The sequence below is a fragment of the Cibotium barometz genome, chromosome 21, assembly GCF_041138505.1.
Source record: "Cibotium barometz isolate CiBa-2024 chromosome 21, ASM4113850v1, whole genome shotgun sequence".
Taxonomy (NCBI): Eukaryota; Viridiplantae; Streptophyta; class Polypodiopsida; order Cyatheales; family Cibotiaceae; genus Cibotium; species Cibotium barometz.
This window is the reverse complement of record NC_141066.1, coordinates 31,536,600-31,549,479: the sequence shown is the minus strand read 5'-3', so window position 1 is coordinate 31,549,479 and position 12,880 is coordinate 31,536,600. Positions and strand designations below refer to the sequence as shown.

Below are 12,880 nucleotides of genomic sequence, written 5' to 3'. Positions count from 1 at the left end.
CTATAAATAGCAAGTTTTGCTCCTCATTCTATTCATTCATTCCTCTAGGGAATGGGTCCAGCATTAGGACAGTTTTTGGGTGTTTCCCACCTTTTATGAAGGCAGCCTATGGTTGTAGATTAGGAGTACCTTTTTGTACTATATGAAATATACCGAATTTCCAGCATCACTGATGATGGATTTATAGAGAGGCCTAGATACATGGAGGGCTTTTTACCACATGGCTCCCGAGTGGCTATTGGTCAACTCAGAGTTTCATCACACCGATTGGAGATTGAGACTGGCAGAGCAGCACGGATCCCCCGAGAGGAGAGGGTATGCAGATTGTGCAGAGAGGAGGTGGAGAGTGAGGAGCATTATGTATGCAGATGCAGAGCATATACAGCCATCAGAGAGAGATATCCCATTCTATTCAGAGAGCCACGTTCCCTACGCCAAATCTTTGAGGCAGCAGACCAGCGCATACTGGGGAGATACATTCTAGACATACAGTGACACAGAGAGACATTATTACAAGCTCAGACAGCTCCAGAGGGGGGGCGACAGACACAGATTACTGCATTTTTTCAGAGATCCATCCCTCTCCCAGCCCCTACACGGCAGGGAATTACTCTCCAGAGAGCAGAGACACTTAGAGCCCGCAGGAGACAGAGGACACCTGGCTTTCGGACACCACGCCTATACCAGAGAGAGATGACAGAGATCAGAGCTCAGTTTCACAGAGAGGGTGCGGAGCGACTGGCTCGCTTCAGAGCACACCCAGGCATGTTCTTCAGGGAGCTGTGGACACCCCCTTCACTGATGTATACCATTTTATACCCCCAGTATGGTACAGGATGGAGCTAGCTAGGTTGCATATCATGATTGTATACTCCATGCATATAGCTTTGCATTTCTCCTAGTAGTAGAGCTCCATCCCCTGCACACCCAGATTCAGTTTTTTTTTTGTTCAGTACTTTTTCATTTTGTTGGGATGACAGAGGATACCCCATACAGGTACTCCGATTTGTCTCATAGGCCGAGTTTGGTCTTTTGGAAGACGTTAATAAAATCTTTCTTTCTTTCTTTCTTTCTTTCTTTCTCTCTACTCTCCCTTTTGTTTGCGTTTTTGCATCAGCATGTTCTCAGTGGTGTTTAGGGCTGAAAGAAGACTCCCAGAGCTTCCGCGTGTTACAGGGAAAGCTTGGGATGCTAGCGAGAACCAGTTTGGACTTCGAGCAAGGACAAGGAAGGCTTAGGGAGCTGTCGTTTGAGACAAAACAGGCTGTCGGGTGAACCAAGACAAAGGCGACTACAAGCGCATCAAGATTTATGATTTAATGTCCAGTCAGCTGGCCGATAGCAGTCGGCCAGTTCTCCATGCAATCCAAGAGGCTATAAATAGCAAGTTTTGCTCCTCATTCTATTCATTCATTCTCTAGGGAATGGGTCCAGCATCAGGATAGTTTTTGGGTGTTTCCCACCTTTTATGAAGGAAGCCTATGGCTGTAGATTAGGAGTACCTTTTTGTACTATATAAAATATATTGAATTTCCAGCATATCTTTCTCTCTCTCTACTCTCCCTTCTGTCTGCGTTTTTGCATCACCATGTTCTCAGTGGTGTTTAGGGCTGAAAGAAGACTCTTAGAGCTTCTGCGTGTTACATTGGTATCAGAGCATCAGGCTCAGCGCAAAGCTAAACACTGATTTAGTCCCATATGATGGTGTGCAGGTCCAAGGTACAAGAAAGTACACGGAGACGAAGCCCAAGGCAAGGAACACAGAATCGGGAAGAGCTCCTAGGAGGTTTGTTGGTGGTGTTCCACAAAGCTAGAGGGGATGGCAGTCCTGTGAGCTAGATAGGTTCTCGGGCAACGGTCCCAAGGGAGGATTATCCTCCAAGGGGTGATTATCCTCCAAGGGGTGATATGAGAATGCTAGACTCATTTCTCAGGAATGAAGACCAAGACAGTGTTTAGAGTCAGGGATGTTGGGTCAAAGTTGTGCTGTCACCTCACAAAGAAGGCCTGGGCGTATACAGTGGGATGGTGCTCAGGTGCATGATTCTATCTGATGTTGCTGGCGAATCAAACTCAACCTGGTCCACGCCCCACAGGATGAATATCAATGATCTCGTTGGGCTCACCGATGAAGGATCCCTGAGTTGTCCTTGCGTCGGGTGGCTACCCACAATCTTGCAAACGAGGGTGGAGGCCTCCAAGGAGGCGATTGTCAAAGCGAGGAGCTGGAGGTCTTCTTAAAAAAAATGACATTATCGTGGCAGTGGGCAATGATGCAAGGTACTATTTCACTTATGTCTAAAGAAGGTTGTACAAAAAGTCTTTCAAATGCTCTTTGGATTCTAGATATTAAGAGAAACCTTCTTTTTGTCTCGGCCATCATGGACCGTGACTTGCAGGTTCACTTTGACAAGAATGGTAAGAGTCATTCTTGATGGAGATGATAAGGTCATTGCAAAGGTCATTTGGAGAAACAGCTTTGTATTAGCTTTCGGTGTTTGCAGTCTAGATCGACTTGAGGAGCAACAAACTTTGGCATGAGAGATATGGGCATCTCAGTTTGTAGGCTCCTTCAAGGATGCAGAAAGGTAAGCTAGTTGAGCATTTGCCACCAATTTCTGATAGTCAGAATGTATGTGAAACTTGCATGATGGATAAGTAGCACCGAAAACTCTTTCCACAAGAGGCTAGTTTAAGGGACCATGCTTCTCTTGATTTCATACATGTTGATCTTTGTGGAAAGATGAGTACAATTGCACTTGGAGGTTCTTCCTATTTTGTTCACATTGATAGATGATTATAGTAGGAAGATTTGGGTGTATTTTCTTAAGGCTTTTGGAAAGTTTAAGGAATGGCTTGCATTGATCGAAACTGAGACATGAACAAAATGAATTCATGTTTGATGAATTCTTGGGTTTCTGCAAAGAAAGAGGCATAAAGCGGCAACTCACTACTGCTTACACTTGGCAACAAAATGGTGTTACAGAGTGCAAGAGTCGTGTTATTGTTAAGATGGCAAGGAGTATGCTTAATGGTAGGAATCTACCTAAATCCTTTTGGGTTGAGGCAGTTAATATGGTTGTGTTGTGTACATTCTTAGCAAGAGTGTAACAAGGCTGTCAAAGAGATGACTCCATTACGGGCCTATTCGGGTAAGAAACCTTTAGTTGCATACTTGAATGTTTTTGGGTGTGAATGCTATGTACATGTTCTTGATGCTCAAAGGATCAAATTGGATGCCAAAAGTGAGAAATACATCTTCTTGAGTTACAGCATGGAGTCAAAGGAATATCGGCTCTATGACCCTTAGGCAAAGAAGATCATAGTGAGCCGTGATGTGGTATTCGAGTGAAGGAGGAGCTTTCTTCTTCATCGTGCAAGAAGGAAATCACCCAAGCAACACAATCTCCTCATGGAGCACGCGCTTCCTCGCATTTTGATGGAGGGCAGTCTGCCCCATTTCCTATGGACATGGATTTTGAAGATGAACAAGAGCATGATGTGCCACAAAAAGGTAAGCAATTCTCTAAGTGGTACATGCAACTTTTGGATGGAGCAGAACCTCTGGTCATCGAGGATGCGTCTCAAGATGTTCGTAGATCGACAAGGTTAGAGGAGCAAAACAGGGCTCTAGAGAATCTTGTGAATTTTGCTCTTATGACAGAGGTACTCAAGATTTAGAAGCCTACCAACTTTGTTGAAGAACAAGGGGATCCGAAGTGGATGGTATCCATACAAGCAGAATATGAATCCATCTTGAAAAATCATACTTGGGACCTTGTAGATCGTCCTCTAAGACGTAAGGTAATTGGCACTAAGTGGGTTTACAAAGAAAATACAGATCTAATGGTACTTTGGAAAAGTACAAGGCATGGCTAATCGCCAAAGGTTTTGCACAAGTTGAAGGTTTTGACTTTCAAGAAATTTTTGCTCCTATAGCCAGGTTAACCACAATCCGCACCATTCTTGCATTGGTAGCGGAAGGGCGATAGCATGTTGTACAAATGGATGTAAAATTTGCTTTCCTCAATGGGAACCTTGAGGAGGAGGTATAGTGGAACATTCCAAAAGTAAATTTTGTTGGCTCCAGAAGGCACTCTATGGGTTGAAACATGCCCCATGAGCATGGTACCAGAGGATTGGTGCTTACTTTGTGAGTATTGGTCTCTTTTGCAATCCTTTAGATGCAAATTTTTATGTCTTTAGTGAGCAGGGCAAGTATATGGTTATTGTTCTCTATGTAGATGACCTCATCTTGACAGGGGATCACCAAAAAAAGATCTCACAAACACAACCGATGCTTAGTGCAAAGTTTGAGATGACAGATCTTGGGCTCATGCATTTTTGTTTCGGGATTAAGGTCTGGTAGAAGCCAGATAACATTTTCATCTCTCAACAGAAATATGCAGGTCAAGGCATTTGGCATGACCAAATGCAAGGCAGTTGGTGTCCCAATGGAGGTTGATCTAAACCTGTCCATTGAAGTAACCTCAGACCTTGTGGATGAGACCTTATATAGGAAACTGGTTGGTAGTCTTATTTTCTTGTGTTATAATACTAGACTAGACATCAGTTTTGCTATTGGTGTCTTGAGCAGGTTCTCCAACAAGTCCCGAGAGAATAATTAGAAAGCAAGTATGCGCATGTTGCGATACCTCCAAGGTACTCAAGAGTACGGCTGTTGGCATCACCTATGTTGCGGGCAAGATCCTCAGTGGCTTTTGTGCTCAAATTGGGCGGGTGATTCGGACACCAGGCACTCAGTAAAATAGGGTACTGTTTTTTTCTTGGTTTAGGATGCATTTCTTGGATTAGTAAGAAACAGTCCATTGTTGCACTCTCATCAGTAGAAGCTGAGTACAAAGCTGCATGCTTTGCATCATGTGAGGCATTGTGCGTGAGGAGGATTCTACAGGATATGGGAATGGTGCAGAAGTAGCTTACAACGTTGCAATGTGACAACCGGAGTTGCATGGCCATTGCTCGGAACCCTATGTTCCCTTCTCGCACGAAACACATTGAGATTCATTATCACTTTGTGTGCGAGCTCATCATGTTCAGGGAGGTCAAGATGGTCTACTACCCACAGAGAATTGTGCAGTCATCTTCACAAAGGCTCTTAGCAGAGATCAGATGGATGGGCATCTTCATTGACTCGGCATCAGACCATAGAGGTAGTTCACCCTCGGGTGGACATTTGAAGGATCAGCAGGTTCTAGGGTTAGGCAATGGCTGTAGGAGCTATGGGGGACTGGGGTTGAAACTCCGTCAACCGGAGGCGTCGTCGGCCTTTAGTAGTTCGAAGGCGCTCAGCACAGAAGGGTCGCACAACAGTTGATGGCGTCCTGGGCAGATACATGGGCTGTTATAGTTGAGAGATGCAACCACTTGACCAACAGAAATGTAGCACTCCAAACCCTAATCATAAACCCTAGTATGGCAGAAAACAAAAAACCTAAAAATGAAGCCCTAAACACAGAGGAACCCTAAAGGCTTTGATACCAAATGAAGGACGAGCAAGTCCTACAGTTAGGCAATGGCTGCAGCTATGGGGGCTGAAACTTCAAAGGGTGGAGAGAGAGAGAGAGAGAGAGAGAGAGAGAGAGAGAGAGAGAGCTGTATTAACGTCTACTAGAGGCCGAACTCGACCTATGAGACAAATCAATGTACAACTGTCAATGTCTTCTTGATGTCCAGAAAAAAAAAGGACAAAATGAGAGAGAGAGAGAGAGAGAGAGAGAGATGATATGCTAGAGAGAGACAGTGATGCACGAGTGTTGGGCACAAACTCACATAATTCTTTATTGATTGTAAAATGAAAGTACATGCCCTTTTTGTAGGTGCATGATCTTATCTTTTGACTCACACTAATCACAAGTACTAATGGGCACATGACACATAGTACATACTTATCTTATCTAGATTAGAGGATGTTCACACCTAAACAGGTGTTCGCACACTCATAAATGAACAAGGTGGGCATACACACATTTAGCCCTCTTAGAGGTTGTACACATGGACACACGAAGATACACAAACACGGTTATACAAGCACACAGTGGACACACGTGAAGCTCTGAATCTCCCAATAACATTGAGGGGGGGTGTTGGATATCGATGCTCGCCCTCATATTGTATTGTCTAGGCACTGCTAGCTCATGTTTGTACGGTCCCTATCTTGAGGAGTAGCCATGGTTGAGCAGCCCGGGTGCTCGGCATCCTCGTATTCACATGGGAAGGTGGCCTATGAGGCCAGATGGTTTAGAGATAGCTTGGATTAGATTTCGCACACTGCCAAATAGGCTACATGCTACATTGGACCGTTATCTCATAACGGTCCACACATGGAGTAGGCAAACTTTACTCTAGGAGACTCTGTCTTGACATTGCGGGGCCTGAACGATGCCCAAGATGAGTCCTAATGGCCGTGGGATTTGGATGGTACATCTTTATGGGCCGAGTCTAGACCACGGACGGTGGCACCGACCATGGTAACCATGAAACGTGTTTCAGTGAGGCTGAAACGTGAAATGTCCGAAACGTTTTGATGTTTCACTGAAATGCCCTACTTGAAACACCTAAAATTACATTATATATAGTACTTTGCTCTCCACGTTCTTTTATGTAAAGGCGTTTCGGTGTGCACTTATTTAGGGATGAAACGTTTCGGGGGAAACGCCCCCTTTCTAGGTGAAACGTTTCAGGGTTGAAACATTTCAGGGTTACGCTAGCACCGACTATGAATATGGACCTACGCGGTCATGTCATGGCCGCCCTGTGTATACAGGCCTATAGATACACAACTAGCCCCTTCTCCACATAGTTCATCAATCATCATTGTGGAGTTACTCCCTAGCTTCTACTAGCATACAACATCCGAATTAGCAGTTCTAGATTAGCCATCGAAGCTCCCTTCACAAGTGTGGGGAATTGCCATCTATCGTATCACTTCAGTAATATAATAATCTTCTCTTTGTTATTGTGCAATTTGAGTTTTTTAAAGTTGTGTTGTGAAAGATCCTACTTTTTGTGAGTCATGTGGGAGTAGGTTCTACCTTAGGAGCTCTTTGAGCACCTCCCCTTTGAGGAATAGGTGGGCGTGTGTCATCACCACACATGATGCCCCAAAGCCCTTTGGCTACCAGCAAATTACGGATCATGAAACTCCAGAGGGAGTAGTTTGATCCATCCAACTTGTCCTTCTTGGGTGAGCACACCAAATGCATCTGTAGCATTTTGAGCCATGTCGACAAAATACACCTGCAAGCAAACCAAGCACCAATGTGCACTGCCAGGCAACCAAATGTCCTATGCAAATTTTTGCCTACAAATTGAAGCAAGTGTAAACCTAAAATTTGCCTGCAAACTGAAGCAAGTGTAAACCTGCACCAAATTGTCCAATTACACACAATGTGTATACATATGCGAGAAATCACCTCTGTAATCCCCAATTACATGCTCCAATTTGAAAAGCCTCAATTTTTATGCACTGCAATTGCTTCAATGTGTAGTCAATTGCCCAATTTTCACAAAAGCCCCAAATTTTTGCAACTAGGGGAGGCTAAATTTGCTGATTTTGAGATTAATTTGAAAAATCCCCAAATTTCAACCAAAGCAGCATGTTGAAGATTTGGCAATTCTGCAACAAGTAATCTCCATGCAATTTTGCCTCGTGCAATTTTCCATGCAAAGGGGGAATTTTGGTAGACCCAAAAGTTTGTTGAACCTGTACTAGAGTGCCTGCAAAGCTTTTTCTTTGTTTTTTTTTTTAAAATAATTTTTCTGAAATAAAAGTACCTGCACGTGGTGGGGGACTACGGATGTGCAGGCGAAGGAGGTGCAGGCGCGAGTGTGTCAAGCGAGCAGGTACAAGCTGGCGACGGGATGGAATTGAGGCCGGACGGGGAACTCCAGGTGGCGGGGGACTACGGATGTGTAGGCAGAGGAGTTGCAGGCGAGTATGTACAAATGGTGCTGTAGACGGCGCGCAGGTTGAATGTTGTACGGAACTGAACTCTTGGCTGAGCTACACGCTGCTGGGAGCGGAACGCATCGACTGAGGGCTGCATAGTAGCGCCACCGAACAGGCTGGGCGAAACGGGCGGCGGCGTAGCTTTGAGCACTAGTGCCGCCGGCGGGAGGCAGTTTTGGGTGGCGCTGCAGGGAGGCGACGGAAATCCACTGTCTGGCCGGCGGAACAAGGCAAGCGACGGAATTTCCAGAGAGCAGAGACCGAACTTCCAGAGCTCTCATACCAATTGTTGATGTTGGACTCACAACCTGTAAATTTTTTTTTTCAGAAAGGAGACTTCTATGAAGGATGAAAAAATTTTACAAAACGGAGATTTCACACCAAAAAAGGTGGAGATCTCAACCAATCAGGAGCCCTGTGCTGCCAATAGGGTCCCGAATGAGAGGACGTGAAAAAGATACCAATGTCCCACTCTCTCATAAACTGGCCGCGCTTCCTCTCCGCAGCCCTCGAAGATCCCTGGATTCTGGCCTAGGTAGCCATGATGGTGTGAATAATATCACTCCAAATCCTGCAAAGACACTGAGAAACAAGAACGGGAGTACCCTCAATGGCCTCGGTGTATCTAGCCTTCCAGATATTCCTAGCTGAGATGCTAGCAAGAATCTCCCAAGAATTGTCTAACCTTTGTGCCGGAGGGACAAAGTGTGAAAGTGGCAAATCTTGAAGACAACACTGCCGAGCAACTCCTTGCCTAACCATAATGGCCAAGCTCCTGTAAAACCCCTCGAATCTCAGCTAAGGCCTAGATTGTGTCAACCAAATGATAGAACCAAAAGAAATGATAGCATCCCTCTTAATCCTACCAAAGAGGTGTGCAATCGCCGACCAAACCCTTTGTGCTTCCTGGCATTCCCATAAACAATGGTAAACTAACTCCGAAGCTCCTGCACATCTAGGGCATGCTGGGCAAGCACCAATAACTGACCTCCACTGATTGGTGGCCAGACCACCATGAAGAGAAACCCAGATAAAGGAGGAAATGTGTGGCTTCCTATAAGAATGACACAATCTCCGCCAAAAAACCCCCTGAATGTTAGTCGAAATGCCATAAGATTCCCAATGGGGTCTAAGAGTAGGGACACTCTAAATGTGTCCCAAGATAAGATGTCTGGCATTCCGCACCGTATAACTGAAAAAAGGCATGCTTTTCAAGGGGTTACAAGCATCCTTCCACACCCACTCACCGGGGTCCCATTAGGGCAGCCACCATACAACCAAAGGCTAACACTCTCTGTGATCATCCCTGGGGGGGGTCAACAAAGACGTGCTTCCCTAACCTGCCAGCAACTCTGACTGGACGAATTTGGGGGCCCTCAATAAGGTCCTGCACGTCACATCTCTCCAACTGCCATCCATCCTGTACAGAAAAAAAGACCGGTACATCATCCTCCCTAGACAAGGGGAGACCCATAATCTGAAGAGGAACACCTGTCCCAGAAAAAACCCCAAACCAAGAATGATGACGGTCTTCCAAGAAAGATCCAGTAATCCAGTGGTTGGGAACGGCTGCATCAATCTGTCCAATCCTCCGACTAGAGCCTCTCAAATGCTGCGTGAGATCCAATCTCTGTACCTCGGTGAGGCTCTGAAACCTCTTCCAAGCCAACACTGTAGGGCAAAGGGTCTCCCAGCCAGCCCAAAGAATATGCATAGCTGGGTTAACTTCCTCTGCTGAACACAGGGGGATGTGTACCAAAAAACGCCTCAGGCATTCCCAGGCCCGTAGGAGGGACCTAACCAAGGGGGATGAAGAGGAGCGCTGAATTGCATTTGAAAAAATAAAGCGTGAGGTGAGAGTCCAATCACCTCCGCGAACAGGGACACACTTCGTGATCTGCTGCATGAGAAAGTCCTTCCACGGCTCAGTGCCTGGAAGAAAGCCCCTAACAACCAGCTTACACAGCAAAGCCTTACATTGCACCTCAGGGTCAATGATATTCAATCCCCCTTCCTGCTTAGGCCTGATAATGGTTTCCCAAGCAACTCTAGCCTTGGTGTGTGCATTTCCATCAAGCCCTGACCAAAGAAAGTTCCGAATAAGGCGACGAAGCTGGCCAATGCAGCCCTTATGAAAAATCCAGCACGAAGCGATAAACCAAGTCGTGGCTAGCAAAACTTGGTTAACCACCAAAGCTCTAGAGGCCAAGTCGAGTTTCCTCCTACTCCAGTGATAAAGTTTGCTTTTAATGCTTAAGAGCACTCGAGCAAACTGTTGTGCAGGGGAGATGTCAACGCCCACCTGACAACCAAGGTATCTGGCAGAGCATCCTCTCTCAATCCAAGTAAAATCAACATCTGTACCCCAATCTGCAAGAGGAGAATCACTGATCCGAAAACGAAGTGACTTATGCCAATTGATGGTAGCTCCTGCTGCCAAACAAAAGGCCTCCAAGGCTGTCCGGAAAGCACATAAACAAGCATGTGAGGCCTCAAGGAACAACGCCGTATCATCTGCTAACTCAGAGTTCAAAAACTCTTCCTCCGTACATAAAGGCAGCCTGAGACCCACAACACCAGGGGCAGCCCAAAGAAACCTGCTCATAGCCTCAGCTACAATGAGGTACAGTAGAGGGGCGAGGGGACAGCCCTGCCTCACTGAACGGGAAATCTGAAAACGCTCACCACGCCCCCCACAGGCTAAAACAGTGCTATGAGCCTCCCTGTATAGGCAAGACACACCTTTGATCCAGTTTTGGGAAAACCCCATGTGTGCCATAGTGCCCTCCAAAAAATCCCAATCCACTCTATCATAAGCTTTTTCAAAATCAAGCAAAAGAATGGCAAGAGGCTGCTGACTAGACTTTGCCCACTCGAGAGCCTTCTAGAAAGAAAAGACGCTATCAAATATACTCCTTCCTTGGAGGAACCCATTCTGGGTATCATGGATAGTCCCTTGAGAATCGGCTGCAACCTTATACTCAAGGCTTTAGCTAAGATTTTATATGCAGATCCAAGGAGGGTGATAGGCATCCATTGCTTGATGTCAGTCTTGTCCCCACTCTTGGGGATAAGGTGAATTAGTCCCTCCGTGAGGTATGGAGGCATCATACCCGACAACCACATTTCTTGAAGGGCAACAGTGATAGCATCACAACCTGCAAATTAGGGTTAGGTGCAAGAAGAAGAAGAAGCTCACACAGAAATGACAGAGAGAGAGAGCCAAAAGTGTGGTGGCCACAAAATGCAAGTCAACCCTTGCATGTGTGTCACATCCATATAATATAGAAGTACAAAATATTATATGGATAGTGTCCTTTCACACTTGATATCCAAGGGGAAAAACCACATGGAAAAAAGTACCCTTTTAAGCCTTGTTCACACAGCACTACCATAAGTGAGCATATGCCTACAGATATGCTAGAGTTTGTGCCAGTAATCCATGGGGAAATCAAATAATAAGCCCTCATTCTGCCAGTGGACAGCTGTTGCCAAGGTGCCATCTATGATGTAACTCCTGCACCCAAACGGACCAAATACTGATACCAATGATGAAAAACAGGTAGAGGGAGAGGAGACACACACATAGGAGCAAACCCTAACCATAGAGGAAAGCCATCTCCTTTCTCACACAATGCATAAAGCCATAATCCATAATCTACAACACACTACTTGTGTTGTGTCCACACATAGCTAACCCTAGCTAATGTCCACACTATGACCAGCTGGACGCGGTCATTTATGTCTCACACATGTTACTACCTAACATGCCAGCACATAGTGCAACTGGCACAAGCTGACATCGAGCTTGAATCTCAACAACCAAGGACCTCACAACGGCAAGTCAGGTCCCCCAGTGCCACTATCCGAGGTCCCACTGTACACGGTCAGAGGACGAGGGCGGCTCTCCAAAGCCAAAGTCACCGGGCCAGGTCATCAGCCACCTTCGCTTGGGAAGGGTCAATATGCCACTGGTGGTCATGAAAGCCCGCTATCCTCACCCCCTTGAGGGATAGTCCTCCTCTGTGAGGTCTACACCTAGTAATAAAAATCCATGATCACTCACCACAAAGTTCCCAGGGGGGATGTGTGAGTCGGGGGATGGCCAAGGTCAATGTCAAGCCTGAGGCTGAGGCAGGTCCCTCCCTTGAGGCCAACAAGCCTCTCCTACTGTATTGTTTTTTTTGGGGAGGGCGGGGGGGGGGCGGGGGGGGGGTTCCAGTCTCCCCCCCGGTTGCAAATGAGGAGCACCTTCGACAGCCGCTTATGTGGAATGTGCTCGTCCAGCTTCCCTCATGTCACCCTCTTGGAGTCTCCCCACTAGTTGTGGACAGCGCTAATTTTTTCTTTCTAGATTTTCTATTTTGTGAAGGAAAGTCATGATGATGATTTTTTGGTCTCACCAATATTGCAAGCTGATTGATAAATGACCTAACTTTGCTCGGTTTTGCTCTTTTGTGCTAGGCTGTTCAGATGCTGCATATTAGTTCAGTTCTGATGTGTGTCTCTGTGCAGGTGGGTAATTAGTCCTCCTCTGGATATTGTGGTGCCATCTAAGCACACCCCATGGTCAGATGCTCCTGTGGCACACCCTCCGCCTCCTGTTTTACTACCATCTGATACAGCCAATCAACGTGGTAAGGGCAGACGTAAGGGTGTCAAAGGGGGAAGAAGAAAGCAGGGAGCTCATCACACAAAGCAGGGCAAAGGCAAGATGGATACTGAACAAGCATTTAAGTTTCTGGGTGACAGAACACAGGAAAAATGAATCCCTTTCCTTGTTTCGAGGGTATGATTCTTGTTTGTGTTTGTTATGCCCTTCTGCATATTGCTCCCATCTCAACTCTCTATTCTCTATCAAAGTCTTTTCATGGGGCATTTTCTTAAAGCCAGAATGAAGTCCTGCAA

The 12,880-nt window shown here is 46.0% G+C and overlaps 1 protein-coding gene across 1 annotated transcript in view; it reads left to right on the top strand.

Moving 5' to 3' along the window:
* The window catches only part of LOC147627079 (putative beta-1,4-xylosyltransferase IRX14H), a 46,596-nt gene that overhangs the window by 33,165 nt on the left and 551 nt on the right, over window positions 1-12,880 (top strand). The window contains exon 3 of the mRNA XM_086815647.1: window positions 12,488-12,880. This exon is cut by the window's right edge and continues 551 nt beyond it. Within this exon, the coding sequence (XP_086671773.1) occupies window positions 12,488-12,740 (253 nt within the window). The 3' untranslated portion in view covers window positions 12,741-12,880. The remainder of the gene's footprint in view (window positions 1-12,487) is intronic.